This window comes from Trachinotus anak, unplaced genomic scaffold, assembly GCF_046630095.1.
Source record: "Trachinotus anak isolate AG129_WGS33_773 ecotype Australia unplaced genomic scaffold, CSIRO_AGI_Tana_v1 ptg000011l, whole genome shotgun sequence".
Lineage (NCBI taxonomy): Eukaryota > Metazoa > Chordata > Actinopteri > Carangiformes > Carangidae > Trachinotus > Trachinotus anak.
In genome coordinates this window covers 10,217,458-10,238,547 of record NW_027273862.1, presented here as the reverse complement: position 1 = coordinate 10,238,547, position 21,090 = coordinate 10,217,458, and the positions used below count along the sequence as shown (strand labels likewise).

General features: G+C 39.1%; 2 protein-coding genes across 2 annotated transcripts; one reads left to right on the top strand and one right to left on the bottom strand.

Moving 5' to 3' along the window:
• Positions 1–4,463: 4,463 nt before the first annotated feature.
• On the top strand, positions 4,464–12,302 carry LOC139627968 (proline-serine-threonine phosphatase-interacting protein 1-like). The gene is made up of 15 exons (XM_071489200.1): positions 4,464–4,715; positions 5,295–5,395; positions 6,201–6,275; positions 7,091–7,125; positions 7,235–7,341; positions 7,607–7,669; positions 7,844–7,936; positions 8,634–8,679; positions 8,913–8,992; positions 9,409–9,507; positions 9,943–10,039; positions 10,273–10,366; positions 10,616–10,704; positions 10,793–10,908; positions 11,112–12,302. The coding sequence occupies exons 1-15, from the start codon at positions 4,683–4,685 to the stop codon at positions 11,241–11,243; spliced, it is 1,260 nt and encodes a 419-aa protein (XP_071345301.1). The 5' UTR covers positions 4,464–4,682; the 3' UTR covers positions 11,244–12,302.
• A 1-nt stretch (position 12,303) lies between these two features.
• Positions 12,304–16,974, bottom strand: LOC139627969 (tetraspanin-3-like). The gene is made up of 7 exons (XM_071489201.1): positions 16,790–16,974; positions 15,510–15,701; positions 15,244–15,318; positions 14,891–14,992; positions 14,529–14,681; positions 14,265–14,348; positions 12,304–13,455 (listed from the first exon to the last, which is right to left on the bottom strand). The coding sequence occupies exons 1-7, from the start codon at positions 16,850–16,852 to the stop codon at positions 13,363–13,365; spliced, it is 762 nt and encodes a 253-aa protein (XP_071345302.1). The 5' UTR covers positions 16,853–16,974; the 3' UTR covers positions 12,304–13,362.
• Positions 16,975–21,090: the final 4,116 nt, after the last annotated feature.

The window sequence follows — 21,090 nt, the reverse complement described above, 5'->3', positions numbered from 1 at the left end:
ATGAAGTCCAGTTTAGTTGTCACAAGGAGTAGTGCTGCAAAGCAGATGTCTAATTCTTACAACACATCATTCGACTTACTCCTGGAGTAACGTATAAAAATCAACCCAACAATCCCAGTCAAAGGGTTCACATTGGGTTGAAATGTTCTAAGATACAACTGTTTTTAAATGTGATTTAAATCTGTTCAAAAATACATCTTGGTGCATTTCATACCACTTTTGACTTTTGAATTATGGAATCACAGCAGTGTGAAGGAGTGAAATACAATTAACATGAATTAAAAGAAAAAAAAAGAAAATAATGATAATAAAAATAAAAATTTACAAAAAACTGCTTTATTTTGAAACTGCTGGAATGGCCAAAGATGATTATTTCTGGTGTGGTTTCATTCTGAATTCTGAGTCACATTTTGGTTTATTTGAAGAATCCAAAATAAAACTGTAAGTTCAAATTTGTGTATGAATAAGAAAGGGGCTGACATTTGAATTGACCCAATCCAAAGCAAAGACAACAAACCTGATATCTTTAATCAGTCTGTCAAATAGCAGGCTATTTTAATGCAACACACTGCACACAGACATGCGCACACACAAACACACACACAATCCATTACCTTACAGGAAACAAAGACCTGCGCAATCCTACATGCATGCCCACACACATAGTCACACTCTAAAAAAATCAATTTGTGCTCTTTGAAGAGAAACAACAAAGCAAAGACAGGAGCTGGTCCAGACCGGAGTCTCCGCCTATGTTGACCTGCATCTGGGCAGACTCTGACTCCCCTTGTGGCCTAGATCAGAGGAGTGAAGCCAAGCAGAATCTCTGTCCTCTGCCTGATGGATGAATCCACTAAGCAATTTAGCAGTCTTACCTTTCTAACACACACGGACGCTGCAGACACATACAGTAAAAGCACACATAAAGGTATGCGCACAAGTACACACACGAACAAGCGGTATGGGGTGGTAAAAGGCCAGGTCACAAGAGACTAGTAGAACTGGTAACATGTAGGTCCTGGAGAGAGAGAGTGGCAGAGAGAGTGAGAGAAGAAAAGGAGGAGTGAGAAAGAAGAGGAGAGCATAGGGAAGGTGAGAGGGGAAGGGAGGATGATGGGAAGGACGGAGGTGAAACAATTTAGGAAGTTGGTCAGAGGATGTAAGAAAATAGAGCAAGAAGAGATGGCAGGACATGGGGCCAGGTGAGGGGGACAGGGTGTGTCCCTGTGGAGAGAATGGCTGCTGGGCTAATTAGTGTAACACCAAAACCCAGTCTGTTGAAGGGACCATGCGGGGGAAGGAGGGAGGAGCAAGGCGCAGGGGGATTTGCCTGTGGCACGCATCCCTTTTACAGGGGTCACCACCAGCACACATCAACTCAAATGTACAGACACACACTTTCCTCACACACAATCCTTTCCCCACATATTTTTATCAACGTATAAACTTGTACACATACGCGCACATGCAGGCAACCATGGGCATTTTAAAATCCTCAAGTAAACAGAAACCTGGCCATGATTGCATTGTGTAACATCCATGCCAATTAAATATTTATACACAGAAAAATCCATGCAAACAAGCATACGATATGTGTGTGTGTGTGTGTGTGTGTGCATACTGCCTTCATCCCAGTGTCCAGTGAATCACATCAGGGAATAACAGACACATGAGGATCGAGCTGATTAAAGCTGGAGTTCTTAGCAGCAATCAAGAGGATTAAGACAGCTAATAAATGTTTCATTAAAAGCCAGACGTAGATCAAACGTGAGAAAGGCCCCCAGCTCACTCTGTGATTCTGCTCTTTCCTCTCCTCCTCCTACTCCTCCTCCACCGTCGTCACCCTCAGCTGTTGGTTTTCAGCTGTATTATGACAGCCACTACAGATCGTCTCACTAGCAACTACAGTCCCTGCCCTTGTGCCTACACATCATTAGCTCTCCATCTGTCAGCTTCCTAACAGGTTCCCACTAATGTGGCCAAGGACTCACTTCATTGCATTCCTATCCAGCAGGCAGCAGCAATCCACTGAACTCTGCTCTCTGTCCTGTTCAATTCAGAGCCGCTCTTTTCTTTGGCTCCTTCACTTCCCTCTGATCTTGCTTGTTCTTCCCTCATATCTGCTCCATCCCTCTCTTCTTGCATCATCTCCACGTCCACTTTTAACCTTTGCACTCCACACCTCTCACCCCCCTCTTCACTCTCCTCCTCACGCTTGTTCCCTAAAGTATCTGGTGAGATTCAGGGCTGGGACCAATGGTCAACAGGGGATTAGCAGGAATGGAGGATGGAGAATGTGTGAAAACCAGTTAAGTCACACACTTTGCAGGCCAGAGAGTCTCTCTCTCTCTCCCTCTTTCTCTTTCTCGCTCTCTTTCTCCCCCTCTCTCTCCTCTCTTACTTTCTCACACCCACATAATGTGCACAAAACCCAAGTAAACTGGCACAACTGTCTCTGGCATCACGTTTATCACTCAGCATGCACACCAGGGCCAGACCCCCACTGCTGAGTACAGTATAGGCCCATAGAATCAATATACATACTGCATGTGTTGCAGCTAATGTGATCTGTTGTCCTGAAATAAAATAAAATAAAATAAAATAAAATAAAATAAAATAAAATAAAATAAGTTTGTGTCAGAAAGCACAGAAAGATGTAGTGGCTAATGGCAGCAACAGTGACACTGGTCCTGGCAAATGGGCTGTGTGGCTGCGTGTGTAACTCTATCTGTGGAGGGGGAATACAGCAGTGGTTGGGTAATGGAAAGGTCATTTAGCCAATCCCCCAGGTAGGGGGGCTGGTCTGACACGGCTAGTTTGTCACAGTTCAATAACTGCCACTCCAGGGGAGTGTGAGGGAGGGAGAGAAAACGAATGAGAGAAGGGTAGCAAGTGTGTATGTGTGCTGCAACCCTGGTGTGTGATAGTGTGCTCAGACCCTGGCAGCACAGCTGATTCCCAGAGCTTGTCCCTCCATTAGAGGCCTCAAACGGGGTCACAGTGAAGGCCAAGCACCACAGACTCAGTCATCTCAATGTGAAGACTTGTAAGCCTCGGCCTGGGAGGATTATCTTCGCTCTAGCTAGTGGATGTCTGGTTTTTCCAAGTGGGAAAACTGCATTGTTTCATCCTGTTGAACCCAAAGATGGCCACTCCAGAAGGATGTCTAGCTGTAACCCAAGGCTTTGGTCAAGCAGAATGAAAATTTGTATTTACTGAACAAGAATTTTAACAGGGTTTGAGGTAGAGAGCTGACTACACATGGGTTGAAAGAATAGGCTATATGGAATAAGTTGCACTTTCTGCAAATATGGACAAAATGCATAAACAGTGAACTTGTGTGGTGGTGGTGCACATGCAGAATTGCTTCTTAAAGTTCTTTATAATAAAATGAAAAAAGTGCTAAAAACAGTAAAATAGACCAGCCTCCATTATTCTCAGTTGGCTGTATTGATTTGTACTGTCCCTTTAACATGTCGTTAGGTGTGTGACAGAATGATCCCCCGGCTTTGTGAGAGAGCCAAAGATTTTCACACATCTCTGGTGAGAGACACCACAGTCTGTCCTTCTCCTCACTTTGAAAATCAATAAGAAGCATCTATGTGCTCATCCACGTGTCTCTGTGTCTTCCCGGAGAGATGCCTGAGGTACGGATTTGTATTCATCTCAACAGGATCCAGAGATCATTTCTGAACCCTGTGTGATGGGAAGGTTTCATCTCATTTAATACTTAAATACTGGGTGTGTTTGAGATTATTCAGAGAGGTCTGTGTCTCCCCCTTGTGGTTGTTACAAGAATGTACAAAACAACTGTTGAATGAAAATGTTTAGAAATATTTAGAAACACTTAGAAATATTGTTAAAAAAAGAATGATTCACATTGGTAATCAGACGTATTTAGAACAATATCATTTTATTTGCCTTAGATAACCGACTTTGACGTCTAGTAAAAACAAAATGATTAAAAAAAGGAACAAGGAACAGAATTAAAAAAAAAAAAAACATAGTTCTGCATATCACAGTTACAGCAGAATAAGTGTTTTTGTTAGATTAATAGTGATTTATTTTGAGTAGAATGTAATATGTTAACGGGAAGAATAGCTGCTGCAATGCAAAAGCTAATGGGGATCTTAATAAACAAACAAACATATTGTGAATAATATAAAATGGTGACGATAACATGCTGTTCTTATTAAGTAACGTGAACACTTGAGGCTCACCACTAAAGTTTCAGACATCGATAAGTCAACAGCTCACAGGTGCTTTCTTCACGAAACAATGTTGACCTGCAGCTAAAAGATTCTATCAAGCACAGAGATACATACAGACACCATCATCTAAGCAGACATATTCTGTAAATTATGTATCTGATAAACCCTTAAACATATAAGATACACAGTCTTATCCTGTAAATGACAGTGAAAAAGAGGCTGTCTCACACAGGGGCTGAGCTGACTGTGGTCAGTGACATCATGGGACAGAAGCTCTTCCTCATTCAAAATGACTCACTGACGTTTGGGCCACTCAAGGTTTTGAACGCAGCTTACTTGGCTAAGTATCCCGTGACCTTCAGCAGCTTCATTTGAACTGTTGGTCAGCGACTCATTTTTGAGTAAAGTCTGGTAAGAGAGGTTTATTCAGGGGAAAGCAGCTGTGTTCAGTTCAAGGAAGTAACATGTGAGATGGCCCCTTTGATGTTTAAAGATGCTTTCTGGGTAAGTCTATTTTTGTGGTCACATGCTTTGCTGAAGTTGTCCTTGTGAAAACTGAAAGATTATAGGTGTCTTCAGAACCATACAATTCATCTTATTCTTTTTTATGATGAATCACAAGCTAAGTAAACTACAAATTTGATGTCAAATAATGTAAATTTGAAATAATGAACATGTATTGTGTATACATGACCAAATTATAGCGCAGATGGCAGTGTAAAGGTAAAATGTGACATGTTATAAAATAAAAATGTCCTTGTTGAATTCATAAATGCTTATGTTATTTTGCCAACAACATGCTGGTGACTTGTAGAGTCCATAAATCCAGACAAACTGTTGTTACTCTGTACAAGTCCTTCCTCAGTGTGTATAGTCATTATAACGTGTTGAACTGCCACTCTGCGCCTGTGTATCTGCTTTGTATGTTGCCTTGTCATATACAGTTATTTGTTACTAATGGGTAGTTCTGCATTTTTCCCACATACTGAGTCCAAGATTAACACAAGGACCTGTTGCAATTCTTGTTGAGCAATGCTGTTCATTGCAGAATTTCTCTTAAGCTTTTCTGTTTTCTCAACACAGGGGTCTGATTTTACTTGTCACGCCGGGTATGACGTTGTGATCCAAAGGTTACGAGATGGAAGGCAAATGTGCAAAGACGTGGAAGAGCTTTTAAAGATGAGGTAGCATCAGTTCGTACAGTTATTTCAGTCACAGACACAAAAACTGACCATTAAACTAGCGGATTTTCAAGAATCCTTACAACTATACCTACATCTGTGGTTGAGGTGTAATTAAAACCATGATACAACAAGAGGAATATATATCTAAGTAAATGCAGCTTACCCAGCAGTAGCCAGTTCAATGACAAAATGAGTGTGTGACCAGATTACCTTTCAATACAATGAGCACACTGGGGTTTTTTGGTATGATCATAAGACAGGAGACATTTAAATTGCAACAATGTGAGGCTCAGATCACATGTCTTTAAATGAACTTCCTGCAGTTTTTTATTCCAGAAGTTTTTTCAACAGCACTTGTGATTAGTCACCATTGTGTTCACTTAGTCCCACCACTTGTTTACATCACAATAAGTGAACAATTTAGCAGATTTTTGACTAATTCCTAATGTGCAAAGAATGGCAAGACTTTATAATCAACATTAAATGTGTCTAAGGCACAAATATTCCATATTCTTTGTCTCGTGTTAGTAACACGAAACAAAGAATATTGAAAATGATACAGCAGATTCATATAAGGTAATCTTTGGTTACGGGTCAGGCCAATGAAGGACATTTGATCAGCAAGAAAAACAGCTTTGTTACATTGCTACTACCGTATGAGACAACAATGACATAAAACATACAGCTGGAGAGTGTCTCCCTATTGTCAGGACAGGAACACATAACAGTTTAGTTTTACAACAAAACACTAAAACACACATTGTGGTTTCCAGATTGATGTGTCTGTGTGTTCATACCTGCACAGGGCACTAGCAGAGGAGAAGTATGGGAAGGAGCTGATGATTATTGCTCGCAAAGCTGGAGGACACTCAGAGATCAGGTAAATACATTTGTTGGTCAAAGTATACTGGCTATAAGGTCAATATTACATACTGTATACACACACAGTGGGTATATAAGTATGACATATTGGTTAAAAAATGAATAAACTCTTGTTTGGTCACATATTCAGTTTGTCCATGCTTCTTTACTGCTGATTGAAAATGACCTGTAACATAAAGTATACACTGTCCATCAGGCACATATGAGTCATATTCTATTTAGAGGAAACATACTTTTCTGTGTGAGACAGAAAGAGAAAGAAAGAAAAATGTGTGTGTTTGTGTGGGTGGGGGGGTTGTCTGCCACATACTGCAGGCACCCCTCTCTCAGTATGTAGTGGGTCATTATTTTTTGCCAGTTTCCTGTTCTTTAAGGTTTCCGCTATATTAGTCGCCTGCTAGAAGTTAACCGCCTAAAGAAAAAAAAAGTGGCTCCACAAGGAAATAGACGTTTACAGTAACAACAATAAGGTGCAAAGTCTGTGGTAGTGTGTCTGAATCCGTCTTTAGTAATGAAGCACAATTATTTTCTGTCAGTGAAGGTACCCTTGATGGTATTTTGGTCAGTTCAAACTGCTCTGGTATCTGACAGTTAAGTCTTACTGAGCTTGTGACTGTGTCTTAGAAAGAAACAGGAAGAAACTTCTTGGTCAAAAATAACATGTCAAGTCTGAGCAGTAAAAACCCTGTATGAACATTAAAAATGATGCATGCTTTTTTTTTTTTTTTTTTTTTTTAGCTTAGTATTGTAGAAGAAAAGCTGCGGATATTTGCTGAATTATCTCTGATCTTACATGTGCATTGTTTTTTTCAGCACCTTGAGAGCATCCGTTGACCAACTAAAAACACGTGAGTTCATCCGGTCATTTGACAAATCCAACCTGAGTACTAAATACTGCTGTTGTTCTTATTTGTGTTCAACAATTCAGTTTTCTTTTTTGATTGTTTTTGGCTGCAGAAATCGAGACCATTGGGAACTTTCACATCCATCTATCTGATATATTGAAAGAGGAGGTGAAAAAAATTGAGACATTCAGAGAACATCAGAAAGAGCAGAGGAAGAAGGTATTGGGCAATTTATGTTGCTTAACAACTGACTTATTGTACACAAATAGAGAGGTATTAGGTTTGATTGCCCTGATGAACATAATGTGAAGTGGGATTTCTAACTCCTCATACTTATTTTATTGTTATATTGTTGTTTCCACTTTCATCAGACACTTTGGAACTTTTAACTTTAAGTTTCCATAGTATGTCAGGAGCTTACAAGACCACTGTGATTGTATAAGGATATGTTTTTTAATTTGCACTCTTCTGTTTCTCCTTTTAGTTTGAGAGCATCATGGAGAAGGTTCAGAAGAAAAAGGTTTCTTTGTTCAAGAAGACCATCGAGGTCGGGAATTAGTGTTTTACATTTGATCCAGAAACCAAACATTTTCTCTTTGTGAAAAAATGGATTTGATATGTTGCACATGGCCATCACTGGCATAAACAGCAAACACTGCACATCTCTTACAGTCCTTGGTGGAACTCAGCAGCCATTTCTTTCTGTTTCTCTTTCTCTCAGTCTAAGAAGAACTATGAGCTGAAATGTAAGGAGGCTGATGAAGCAGAACAGGGGGCTGAGAAGACCAACATAACATCCAAAAACTCTGAAAAGGTACAATCAATATATGAACAACCTCTTTATAACAATCAGACCAGTTTGTAAAGAAACTGCTACCCTGAGTAAAGGAATCCAAATACAAACTTTCAATGTGTATTCATTTTCACCTTCATCTCTGTGCCTCTCCCCACCATCACAAATGACCATCACCCCTATGAGCTACAAGATCCCAGTTGAAAGCAGGGCAACACTGGTAGTGGGGAGACTTTCTGTAATAGTGCACCATCAGTGATGCCATGCATAATCTAGCAAGAAGAAACTGAAGCTTGTTCAACTGCTTATGTGACTGTATATGTTCTATCTGTCATCTCTTTTAAAGTCAACTTATTATCATGCAAGTTCCCCAAATTACCCTGATAAGGTTAAAGCTTTTGCATATTCAAGAGTCCATTGAATTGTGACTGTGTCTTAGAAAGAAACAGGAAGAAACTTGTTAGTCAAAAATAACATGCCGAGTCCGAGCAGTAAAATCCCCATATGAACATAAAGATGCCGGATCCTTTTTTTTAGCTTGCAGAGCTAATCAGTAGAGTGCAGATATTTGCTGAATTGTCTCTTTATGGTACATGTGCATTGTTTTTCCAGCACCCTTTTGCTCATATGTTCAAGATCAATGTCTCTCTATCTCTTGTGATCAGACTTTGTCACATTGGTCATGCATGTCACTTCCTGTGTAATATCTGTTTCACAGGTACGTCACAGGGCCAAGCACTGCAGACAGACAGCAAATGAAGCAGGTATGACCCAGAGTCACATTTCCTCTGATGCCTATTTTACATTTCATACATTTCTTCTTCTCCGTATTCACATCATTTGTCAACACACTGATTATGGACATTTATGGAAATTCTGCACTGTACATTATTTATTTAACAAATCTTGAGTGAGACTGGACAAAGTTTGCTTGTCCTCATTGCTGTGTTTCATTTCTAACTATAACCATCTGTAATTCTTCTCCAATCGCTCACAGAGAAGCTGTACTTCAACAACGTTGTTCAGCTTGAAAATGTTCGCCGGGACTGGGAAGAAACGCATAAAAGTACCTGTGAGGTACTGTTGGTGATATTCCTGTCACCTGTAGTGCTCTCTAAGCCACAACCTAGAATTAGGTCTTCTAACCAGACAAACCTCACACCATATCCCCTTTATCTGCAAATAGTCTGACTCCTCTCCTAACATCTTCCTATTGCTGACCAGTGAGGAAATGAACCTTATGTTGCAGTGAGAGTGCTAAAAATTGAACAAACCCACAATCATGCGGTAACATACTCCACCATATAAGTATAATTCAGCCACGTGTGGTGCATGCGGATAATGCTGCTAATGTATACTAATGCAGCATAAAACTTTTAGCATGAAGGATACGAAAATAAAAAAGAAGAAACAATCATGTCTCTGCAGCCATTAAGTTACTGATATTTCTTTGGGAGTGGTCCAGTAGAGACGAGTGTGTATGTGTTTTTCAGGTGTTCCAACAACTGGAGGAAGATCGCATCAGGATGCTCAGGTGTGCTCTGTGGGACCACTGCAATCATTTCTCCATGCAGTGTGTCAAAGATGATGAGGTCAGCTCACTAGATGGCAATGGTTACACTTTTGTAAAAATACCACAGTAATTTGGTCACTCCCATGATAGTACAGTACCAAATTACCACCGTATTAGTAAGGAACAACAATGTACACACAGTAATCAGAGAGTCAAACAATAATTTATAATTTAAAAAAGAAAATACACATTAAAACATTGCTGTGCTAAAGTCCAGCCCCAATGCTAGTGAGGCTGTGGACTCTTTTTTTGAAAGCCAGTTGGTGGCTGATTCAGCTGAAACATCTTTCACACATGCTCATTGTCTTGCACACATCAAGCATTTTTATCACGTAGAGCTGAACTTGAAATGAAAAGTCTGTCACCACAGAAATGATTTTTTTAACCTTTTGATCTAAACAGGGAAAGTGTACAATTCTGATCTCTCATGGTTTGTCTCCTGTTTAAAATTCAGTCTTTCGAGGAGGTGAGGAAGCAGCTGGAGCAGTGTGACATCACGACAGACAACAACTGCTTCATAGGGATGAAAGGCACGGGATCAAGGCCTCCAGGTGAGCTGTCGTGTTGGGCCAGGCATTCGACATAATGAGGAATTTTAGAGGCTACTCAGCACTCTGATAGCCCTCTCCCTTCAGAGAAAACTACTAACGTGAAAAGAGAAGTGAGAAAAAGTGCAACAGCAAATAATGGAATTTGGAGTCCTCTTCAACTAATAACCTTTCTCTTTCAGCAGAGCTTCAGAACCTCACTTCTCGAATGAACAACTTCTCTTTTCTTCTCCCAGAGCCCATAGTGTTTGAGAGTTACTACCAGAGAGAAATGTCTGGAGAAAGCAATGGCCAGGCTCTTTTCGCAGGAGGAGGAGACATGATGAGAAGGTGTGACACAAATAACCTTAGAGGAGGCATCAGGAGGAGATTGCATTGTTACTGTACATGAAAACTACAGGACTGCTGTGGCAGTCAGAAAATGCTTTCTCCTCCTGTTAATCTTTTTTTCAGTACTTTCTTCTATGTGGACCATTCCAACAAAAAAAAAAAAAAAAAAAAAAAATATATATATATATATATATATATATATATATATATATATATCTCAAATATCTCTCTTGAACTTGGTTCACACAGGTGCACTTCTACTCTCCTTGGAAGCTCTGTGAACATCAGCATGGGCGACCCTCAGAGCTCACAGCCATCACTGACATCTGTTGGCATGAGTTAGTACTACAGCAACTCATTTACCATCATTTTACAGTTCATTATATTTGGAGTTTTAACAATTGTCTGCTATGACTCTGGGCTCAGATGAGATTTCAGATGGAGGGAATGCACCTCTACCAGGCCTCCAACAAGACGCATCATTGGCCCCATTTACAGCTGATGAAGACCTCTACATTGCACTTTATCCATACACTTCACAGGTGATCAATTTCACATATTTATTTACTAAGACCTAACTGGACAAGAAACTAAGTTTTTCAAAAGCAGTATACCATATCTCTGATTGTACAGTGTGTTAAAAAGGTGACGCAGGTATTTAGGTAAGAGAACTGGAGGAAAAGGCTTGTTTGTGTTATCTGTCTCTAACTGACTTCTGTTATGTTCGTTCACATTGACTGGGCAGGCAAATGACGAACTGTCTGTGAGCAGAGGGGACGTGATCCAAGTGTTGGAACGAGGAGAAGATGGTTGGTGGGAAGTGAAGAGGGATGGGCTGACTGGACTGGTGCCAGGAAACTACCTGGGCAAAATCTGAGCCCACACACACACGCACACAAATAAGAAAATACAAATAAATACACAGAAATGACAAAACACACATACCCACACACCAAAACACATCATTGTGCATTATGCTTAAAGATACAGTCAAATATGCCTCATCATCACATTATGACAAACCACATACAAACACATACTGCACCACGTCTCCTTTAGATTCCCATATGCACACACTTCTTCCTGGATAAATGCTCTTGACATTCTCAGCTGACAACTCACAGCAACTGTATTCCTGATTTTCTGAACCCACACTGTGAATCTAGCATCATTTAGTAAGTAGCAGGTTGTTTTAATGTGAAGTTGTAGCATTATTATTTATTGATGGTGAATTAGTCATACAGTTTGTTGTTTGTATTTAGGTTTTAACCCTGCTACCTCATGCATTTTACGGCTGGGATTCTTATTGTCTTCGCTTATGTGAACTCGATCATCAAATCACAATGCAGGTTTTTGTCCTCAACATGGCACTGACAGAAATAACTGATTAATTTATTCCCAGTAGGTAAGAAAACAAAGCAGTGTGTTTGATGCAATAAATCAGCAGTTACTGTTAAAACAAAGTTTTGTGAACATGATGGCCATTTTTAGATGAGCACCTCTTGCATCTGTTGTAAATTTTATGCTGTGTGTCAGTGAAGAGTGGAGCTGTGTTAAGGATGATCCAGCAGTGAACTCTGATGGTTTGGTTTTCTCTCAGGTTCTGTCTGGCATTTTGTGCTAATGTGTGTCTGTGTTTGTGAGCTGGGTAATATAGAGGGTCATGTACTATATGTAATTATGTCTACTGTCCATGACAGTAGGTCAGATGAAGACCATCAGTTATTATGGAGATCAATAAAAACAAAAAATAAAGTTCATATAACTGAGGAAACTATGACTGTCAAATGATGGCACAACTATTTGTTTAAAAATATTGATATCTTTCATGTGCTTTATGAAATATCAACTCATTACATCTGCCTGTATCATTTAACTGGTAACATATTTACTATCATATAAAACCATGCGAATAAAAAGACAATGAAACAGTCAAGTTAAAATGTTGAATGAGTTTATTTGTCCCCTGCTTGTTCTCCACTATTCACAATTTTGTTGTATTTTTTAGCACTAGCTTAATATCTAGGGGTTAACTTAACAGCTCAAAAATATTTAAACAGCCCAGTTTCACAAAAAATGTATAAAATAATGGGTCATATTTCTTTATAGCAGGTTTATAACTAGCAAACTAAACAGAAAGAATTCAAACTGAATCTACACAAACACAAGTCTTCAGGTAACACTGATAATACCCCAACTAATAGCACTGGAGACTAAAAGGTTGATTCACAATGCCTCACAAGTGAAGCCAGATTGAGAGAACATCCACACCAAAACATAATGCACATCATTCACAATCTGGATATTTGTGAATATGAAGAACTCTTCCTACCAAACATGGCTTTAAGAGGTGAAACGCTGAGGTGCTCTACAAACAAAAATGTAAAGACAGAGATAAAAATACTGAATCTGTTCTTTCTGTGGTAAAAAGTTTTTCCATTTTCACAAAGTCTGATCAAACCAACATATTAGGAATAGTGTAAAAGTTCTATTTAGCATAGACTTTGCATTTTAACGACCATGAAATATCTCCAGAGCTCCAGTCATAGTGCAAACTCACCTGCAAGGAAATACATTGCATGCCATACTCCCAATCATAATTTCACACAGAAGCTCCAAATTACTTATTCATTATCATCCTCATTGGGAAAGAGCCCAAATTTTATGAAGCCACAATTAAAAGAAAAAAAAAATCAGCATCAATATCACAAATGTCAATTAGCCATATACAACTTTGGCTTTCTAAGTATTTCAGTATTTGTAAGGAAAAGAAAATGAACATATGAAGTAACAGTAACTTACAATGCATGTCAATAAATAACTGGTTTCGCATTGAAGACCCCGCCCACCCAAACCACGTCATCAGTGTTCGCTACTTTATCATGAATTGTGCAAGGTGTGCTTGAGCTTATATAACTACAGCTGAAATCTACTGTGGACATGTCCGGTGAAGCTCCTTTTGACTTTCTGAGTGCTTCGCTGACTGGCTGCGTCCTTCATGCATAGCTGTTGGTTGTGACCAGCAGCTCATAGGCTGGGTCATGACTCCTCCTGCACAGCACCACGCAGGCACAGAGCATGCCCAGCATCTGCAGGCACACAGCACAGGAATGAGAGGAAAGATATTATTGAAGTTATTTTTTCAAACTTGGAAGGCTAATGACATGGAAGTGTAATCAAACAGCAAGAGCTAATGATCAGTTCTTTTCTAATTTAATGGGAACATTGAGAGAAACTACTGAACAATTGCTGTATTTGCACTTGACAACAACAAGCATCCTGATATAATGGAAGCACTTTTTGTCACTATGCTACAATGGAAAATCACACTTTAAAAGCAAAACTGTTAAAAAGCTGTTAAACCAAGAAGTAGAATCACACATTCAGAATTTATGCTATTTTCTGATGAGTATGTTTGAGTGTAATATAAAGTGACAGGCCCTGCTGTCTTTGTCCCTGGTTTGGTAGCAACAAGGGTTTCCTGGTCAGCAGCAACCATGCTGAGCTGTTAACCACACTAGAAATCCTTTGACACAATTAGGTCAGAGCTGCTGTCAGCTCAGTTTGCTGCTGTCAGTGAACACTGCAGCTGTAATTATGTTTCCAAAAAACATGATTCTGATGTGATTTTAAGACAGTTCTGTAATAAGAATTCTTAGATGTTTTTTTGTTTTTTTTTTGCAGTAAGGCAGCCAATTGTTGTTGAATGAATTAACTTGAATTAACTTAAATTAATTAACTGGCTTTAGTCCTGTCTTAGATTCAGGATTACAGTCATATTTTCTCTATAAATTACAATCCTTCATTTGGATTATAGCATCACATAACCAGCAGTCACACAGCTAGACAGATTTCTATACATCTGTGGTCCATCTGCATCATGTATTGTCCCCCTTACCTGTATAGATGCAAAAGTTAATGCAGCCCATATGACGTACATCATGATCTCCTTTAACTTCTTCACAACAAGAGCTTCACAACCCTAGGAGAGAAAATAAATGACATTAAACAAGTTTCACTGCTATAACAAATGCATGAGCAATAAGGCCAGAGAATATTCTACATGTTAAGTCTGTTTAAACAAAGTATTTTCATCTGGAAATCAAATGTCACTCTGTGGTTTTAGCTGATGTACCCCTACATCTAAGCACATTGTGTGTACCTCTTGGTAGAGATCTGCTGGTCGAGTGAGAGTGCCAGTACAGTTGCTGATGCTGGGCTGACAGCAGCTGACTGGGACACTGTTGTTCTTGGATTCTTTAAACCAGCGAGTGTTTCTCCAGTCAGAATAGTTGTGGATGCCACAGCAGTGAAGCTGACAGGAGAACAGAGAAGAGAGGGTGGTGAGTTAAAATCTTCACTGTCTGGAGTTAGGGATACAATTTAAAAATTTGTCTCACAGCCTAAAATATGTATTAAACAATATACACATATGAAGGCACAAAAATATCAGTTCATTAAAGCGATTTAATTCTCATCCGGTAAAAGGAAAAGACTTGACACAGCAGACTTCCCCCCCCTCACCTGTCTCTGCACATAGTCAATAGCACGGCTAGGAGCGTCAGAGTTGGTGCCATTGTACTCGTTGTAAACCTTCTGAATGGAGTGATTCACCTCATCTTCTACCTGAAACAAATACACAGTTGCTGTTACTGTCCCTGCTCAGTGACTGCAATTTTGATATGTTATCTCTATGGAACAGTTTTTCACATTATTACAAGTCTAATTAACAACGAAGGCCCTCAGGCAACACTCTCACCCAAAGGATTTGCAATACATAGTCAAAATATTCGACAAAATATTCACATATATATAAAACACATATTCTATGAGATAAAGGGATGTTCATCTATGCAGGTCAGTTAGGCAATGTTTACCTTTGCCCTGTATATGTAGCCCAGCACCACCACCACACACTCTGTTAGAAATACCAGCAGCAGAATGGCGGCAAACTGAAATGACAACAAAGACACATTGTTCAGAGACCCATTAGTGAGGTAAATCAGAAGCACAATGCAAAATGAATTGTTCGTGGTCATTAAATAAACATTTATCCCCAATCTCATGTTGCTTTGTGTCTTCCTTGGATAACTTCACCATTCAGCTCATTTTCAGGATGCAAGTCAAAGTAGTGCACACTCACAGTTGCCAGACCGCAGGAGCTTTCACGTATTGTCGCACAGCAGCCAATCAATCCGATGATGAAGAGAAGAGTCCCAACGGCTATTATTATGACAGCGGGAATCAAAGTGTACACATCTTCAAAGAAGTGGTCGTAGTCATCATATGTGATAAACACATAGGCTCCAATGTAGCATAAAATTCCAGCTGCAGCCTGCACATAAAACCAGAGAAACAGGAGTCAGAGACACAGAGAGATGGAGGTCCATCAGAATCTGCCTCCTCCTTTTATCTATGCTTTGATAATTATCTCTTTTCTTCTATGAATCGCATGACTAGTACATTCAATTGTTAAGCTATGTCTCATAATGAATAACCTTTTTTCTATTTGTTAATGATTGATGATTTGTTTTTCTTTCATTTTAATATACGCTGCACTGCAGTAATTCAGCTAGGTAGAATATTTTAGTGTATATTATAGTGCATGTAGAGGTGTAAACTACTGTACATACTATAGTGTTGTATGGTGTTGGCTTTTGCAAAGCTTTTTGTCTTATTTTTATCCTTACATCCAGAATTACTTGCATTGCAAACCTTATACAACCTGTTTTGGCCATACTGCATGTAACTATGATCATGCAAGTAAATTTGAATTAAAGACACACAGAAACTGAACAAAAAAAAGACAAAATAAAGATTTTTTTTTTTTTTAACTAAGTCAAATTATACAAATACAAAAAATACATTTAGCTTCGTGAAGAATAGCAGTTCAGGCTCAGACAGATTTGAAAGACAGGTGCAGTGTGAACTGGACCACTTGTTATCTCTACATTATTCAGACACCCTGGGAGATTATTTCTTTCTTTTTTTTTTTTTTAACCTAAACCCTTCAGAGCTCAGTTTATGGTTTCTGTTTTCTTATTGCATGTGTATATTTAATCTAACCTTGCTAGTCTGATCCTATATTGATGCAGTGGTGCTCAGTGTAGCACTGCAGGTTCACTCAGCAGACGCTACAGTACCTGGCAGCTGCCGCATAACGTCATAGCTACTGCTCGTAGGCGGCAGCCACCGACACACTGCAGCTGGTTTCGTTCACATAATTTCTCCATTTATTGCACCTCGCAGTGAATGCAAACTTTACACCGTGTCGGTGAACATCCCGGCTCCAACAGCAGCTCGCCTTTCGTCGGACCGCAGCCCGCAGCGCATCTCTGGCGCAGTTTGCTAGCTTGCTAACGCTCTCCATCCCTGGCCTCACTGGGATGCTGCACATTGTTCAAACATCTGTCGTTTCCTTACCCAGAATATGAGATTGAGAAAAACCAAGACGGTTTTGGACGACGTAATTCCACATTGTCCCATTGTGTCTTGAGCATTAAAATTAAAACTGTGACTATACAAAAACAAAATAATAATAATGCACCTGCACCGTGGCTGTTATAATAATAAAATGGCCTCGGTGGTCCTGCCCCACAGAGTCTTCTGGGCTCCACCAATGAAATCACCGCAATGGGAAGACAACAGTCACATGTCCAGATGACATCATCATTCAAAACAAACTGTCTGATGGAGGATATCTGAACACCCATCCCGGTAACAATGTAACATGTACTGCGCAACTTCTGCATTTAATGTCAAATTGTACATTAGTTTTTATTAGCCTATTAATAGGCATCAATCAGTGATACCCCATCACACTCGTTTTTACATATCCCATCTTATAACCATCCTACATATCCATCCTACGTAACAATTCAAAATAATGCCGCTTAAGATGTTATTTAACTTTAATTGTGCACCATAAAATGAATTAAAATCAACGTAGTGGGATGTAATGCGTCATTAACGATAAGAAGAGTTTGATCAAAAGCAACAACAAATGTACATTAAGTGCCTTTGTATTTCATGTGTTCAAGTCTGCCTGCTTAGTAGTTGCGTGTTTGTGGAAAAGGATTAACTTTATTCGCGCATTTGATACTGGACATGAATTTAGGCATGTAAGCCTACAGCAGCTCAGGTGTGATGCTGACTGAGTGGCACCCCTCTTCTGAACACATAATCTAAGCCCATTGAAAAAAAAAAAAAAAAAAATGAAACACTGACTGGCAGAATCAGCATTGAGATTTGCTGGATGTGTAGTAAGAGTTTTTATGCCAGGGGGTGGCAGTGTATGATTGCTAGTTTTATACTGACATAGAATTTGTGAGGGGGATATGCTGACTACATAAATTTTTCAGATGTTCAGTCTCAGGCCTGAATGAATAATGATACACATTCTGCACCGACACACTCTCTCGGCAAAAATGAATGAATGAAAGAGACATGCTTGATATGCCCCGTCCGTCTCTACTTAAAACCTATGAGACCTGTGCGTCTCCTGTGAGGGCAAGATAGATTACTCAATTGAAAATTAGTACCTCTGGGGCAGTCAGTCAATAATGACTTAGACTGGTGCCGAAAGCCTCGTTTTTATTGAGTTAAAACATGTCACATTTTTCTCTGTCAGCTTTTGGTGTTCAGACTGAACAAAAGGGGAACTTACACATTCAAGCAGAAGCTGCAGCTGCCTCTGTTGACACAACATACATCCACTGTGTGAATTATGCATCGACCTACCCTCACAGCTACAATTTGAGTTATTATTACAACAGGACAATCTGAAACAAAGAAACAAGCAGACACATAGGGAAACAAAGACAGGGTGCTGAAAGTCACACAGGCATAGCCTTCAACTTTAGGTCATATGACAAAATGCCTTCCACTGAATGTGTCCATGGCTGTGTTAAGGTTTGTAAATAACCTATGGCAATCCCAGATTTTCACACCATACATTATGAAAAGTGATAGTTCATGTTTTAGTATATTACATTGGCTATTAAATTGGCCATAACTCAAGGATTCATAAGCTAATTATAGCAACATTCCACACATATGTCTAACAGGATAAAACGATGAAGTGATGACATTTTATATTCAAAAGGTCAAAGGTCAACTTCACTGTGACATCATAATGTTGGAAGATTGTGAAAGATTGTGACTATATTTCACATTTGGTTGGATACTGAATTGGTGACCCTAACCTTGGTGCCAACCTTGAAATTGTGATGATCTTCTATGTTCCCGGGTTGGCGGCAACATCTGTATTTTTGGAGCATGGACTACTATAATGCTGCCAACTTTGTGTTCCATCAGAATCAGCTTTACTGTCCAAGCATGTGAACACATACAAGGAATTTGACTTTGTTTTTTTGTTTCTCTTAATGTGATAACTTCCATTGTACCAGAAAATACACTTAATACCTTTTATTACATTTCTTCAAATTCTTAACAACATATATTATATGAGTCTGGACAGACATCGATGTAAACTGCAACCTGACTGTTCATTTCATACAAGTGAGTGCAGATTTCCAGTGAGATCAGGCTCCACACATTCATAGTGGAGATGGTCACAGTTCAATGTAGCGACAAAAATTATAAGTTATCATAAATCACCCATGCATGAATGCAGATTGAGTTGCCTAGTGAGGATATCATCATTTATATGGTAAACAGAGTGATGCCCTGCTGTCTGTTATGTTTGTTCAAATTAAAATGCCCTCACATGACATGTGAAGCCCATTTACAACCAAAGCTTTAATTACTGAATAAAAAAAACTGGTAGAAACAAACAGCATACGGTAAATCATGTTCATTAAAGAAATACATTTGTCACAGCAGCAGTTTCGGATAACACAGCTTGGTTTGCATGACCTTGCAGCCATTAAAATGCCAGATGGCTAATATTGGTCTCTGATATAAAAATGAATAAAAATATTAGCATTAAAGTTCACACTAACCTCTTCAAGATGAGGACATCTGCAGTTAATGATAATTGTATCTGCTTTTAATTAGCCCCAGCAATTGATGTAGCCTAACAGATTCCATAAGTTGAACAACATCTATGTAGAAAATATCAAATTCTGGGCAGTGCCAAGCTTGGGTTATTTAGGTACAATGTACAGTGAATATATAAATGATTAGGAGCATTTCTAATATTAACCTTTGTACAATTCACATGGTTTTCAATAAGATCCTTTCATTTTTAGCTCCATCGCCTCCTGACACAGTGATACAGATTTATTTGGGGTGAATAAATAATTATGACTATTACCTGGATTCACTCCAACAACAGGAATCATTTCCTGGAATTTAGATTTTAAATTGTTTCTGTGTTTTGGCAAGCATCGTCTCTCCTGTTCATCTGTGTGGGGCGGCAGAAAGAGGGACTGTTAGATCTGAGCACATAAAGGAACAAAGCCTTCACATGAGCAACAGAGTAAATGCAAAGTCAACACACAGCACAGAGACGCTAAATTGAAATCTTTCATTCCCCCAGGAGGGAGGAAGCATGATGCACATTGTGGAAGGTCTATGTGAGCTCAAATTGTGTGGAGACATCACCTTCCTAAACAGTTAACACTTTGCAGCATGTTTGGATCTGTAATTTTAAGTCATGAGAGGGCAGTTATATCACACACAGTTATTAACACACTGAACAGATGAACATGCAGTTAATCATGTAGATATTTAAGACTTGTGGTTGAAGCATTCTAATACAGACCAGCACACCTCGTGTATCTGTGCAACAGCAACAATAAAATGCTATGACTGACTCGTTACGATACAATATTGTGTCCTGAATTTTAGCTTGTAGAAACATTTTTTTCATCAAACCAACTGTTTGCACTTTAACCAAAAAGAAGCAAAAGGATCCCTCTGGAATATGTTTTTAAGTTTCTCATCAGAGGTTTGAATGTAACTTTGAAAGCCTTTTCTGGGGACTTAAATTTCCTGTAACCTATTGAGCAAGCTTATTTATAAAATTGTACCCAATTTTGTAGCCTACTAACCTACTTATGTACAATGTTCTGCACCTGAAAGTTATAATGTGTGATTATGGAGGGAGAAAAAAACAATTCACAAAAGCAAGAATTAGACTTTTTGTTTGTCGCAAACTAATTCGGAGCCAATACTAAATCTTCAGTGGGTTCACTTACAATTAATTAATTCTAATGCAACAGTAGCCTATGAAGTTACTGACTTGGAGCAATGTGATGAACCCATTAATAACAATAAGAGTAGACAAAATACTTGGAACACCTCTCAGTGTAATGCAATAAAATTCATCTGCGCCATAAACTGCATTTACCAGAACGACCAAAAAATTCAACACCTCTCTAAAACATTTTCAATGGAAACTGAACTTAATAAGAAGCCTGATGTTAGGATTTATTGCAGAACTGTTGTGTCAGACTGCTTTTAACAAAGTTGTCAACTGACAACCAGTGCATTGTTTATTCTGATTTTTTTTTTTGATCAGTCAGCCAGGTATAAAGACAACACAACTCTCACCTCTCTCACCTGAAAAGTGGATTATAGCACAACTTTCTCAGCTCACTTGCTATTTTGCACAATCCACACCTTAGAAATGACATAAAGCAATGTATGTGGTAATTGTGGGGGAGATATTGAAATAGCTGTAGCCTCACCCTTTTATAACACCATAGATTAGCCCAAGGCAATGTAGCTGGGTCCATCTCACTTCACGACTATTGATC

What these genes read in the sequence shown, in the direction of transcription:
- LOC139627968 (XM_071489200.1), top strand. Translation starts at nt 4,683, where the DNA reads ATGGCCCCTTTGATGTTTAAAGATGCTTTCTGG. An exon ending in CGTTGACCAACTAAAAACAC is followed by an intron (nt 7,126 to 7,234) that starts GTGAGTTCATCC and finishes TTTTGGCTGCAG; the next exon opens with AAATCGAGACCATTGGGAAC. An exon ending in GGAGGAGACATGATGAGAAG is followed by an intron (nt 10,367 to 10,615) that starts GTGTGACACAAA and finishes TGGTTCACACAG; the next exon opens with GTGCACTTCTACTCTCCTTG.
- LOC139627969 (XM_071489201.1), bottom strand. Translation starts at nt 16,852, where the DNA reads ATGGGACAATGTGGAATTACGTCGTCCAAAACCGTCTTGGTTTTTCTC. An exon ending in GCTCCTGCGGTCTGGCAACT is followed by an intron (nt 15,319 to 15,509) that starts GTGAGTGTGCAC and finishes TTGTCATTTCAG; the next exon opens with TTTGCCGCCATTCTGCTGCT. An exon ending in TTGACTATGTGCAGAGACAG is followed by an intron (nt 14,682 to 14,890) that starts GTGAGGGGGGGG and finishes TTCTCCTGTCAG; the next exon opens with CTTCACTGCTGTGGCATCCA.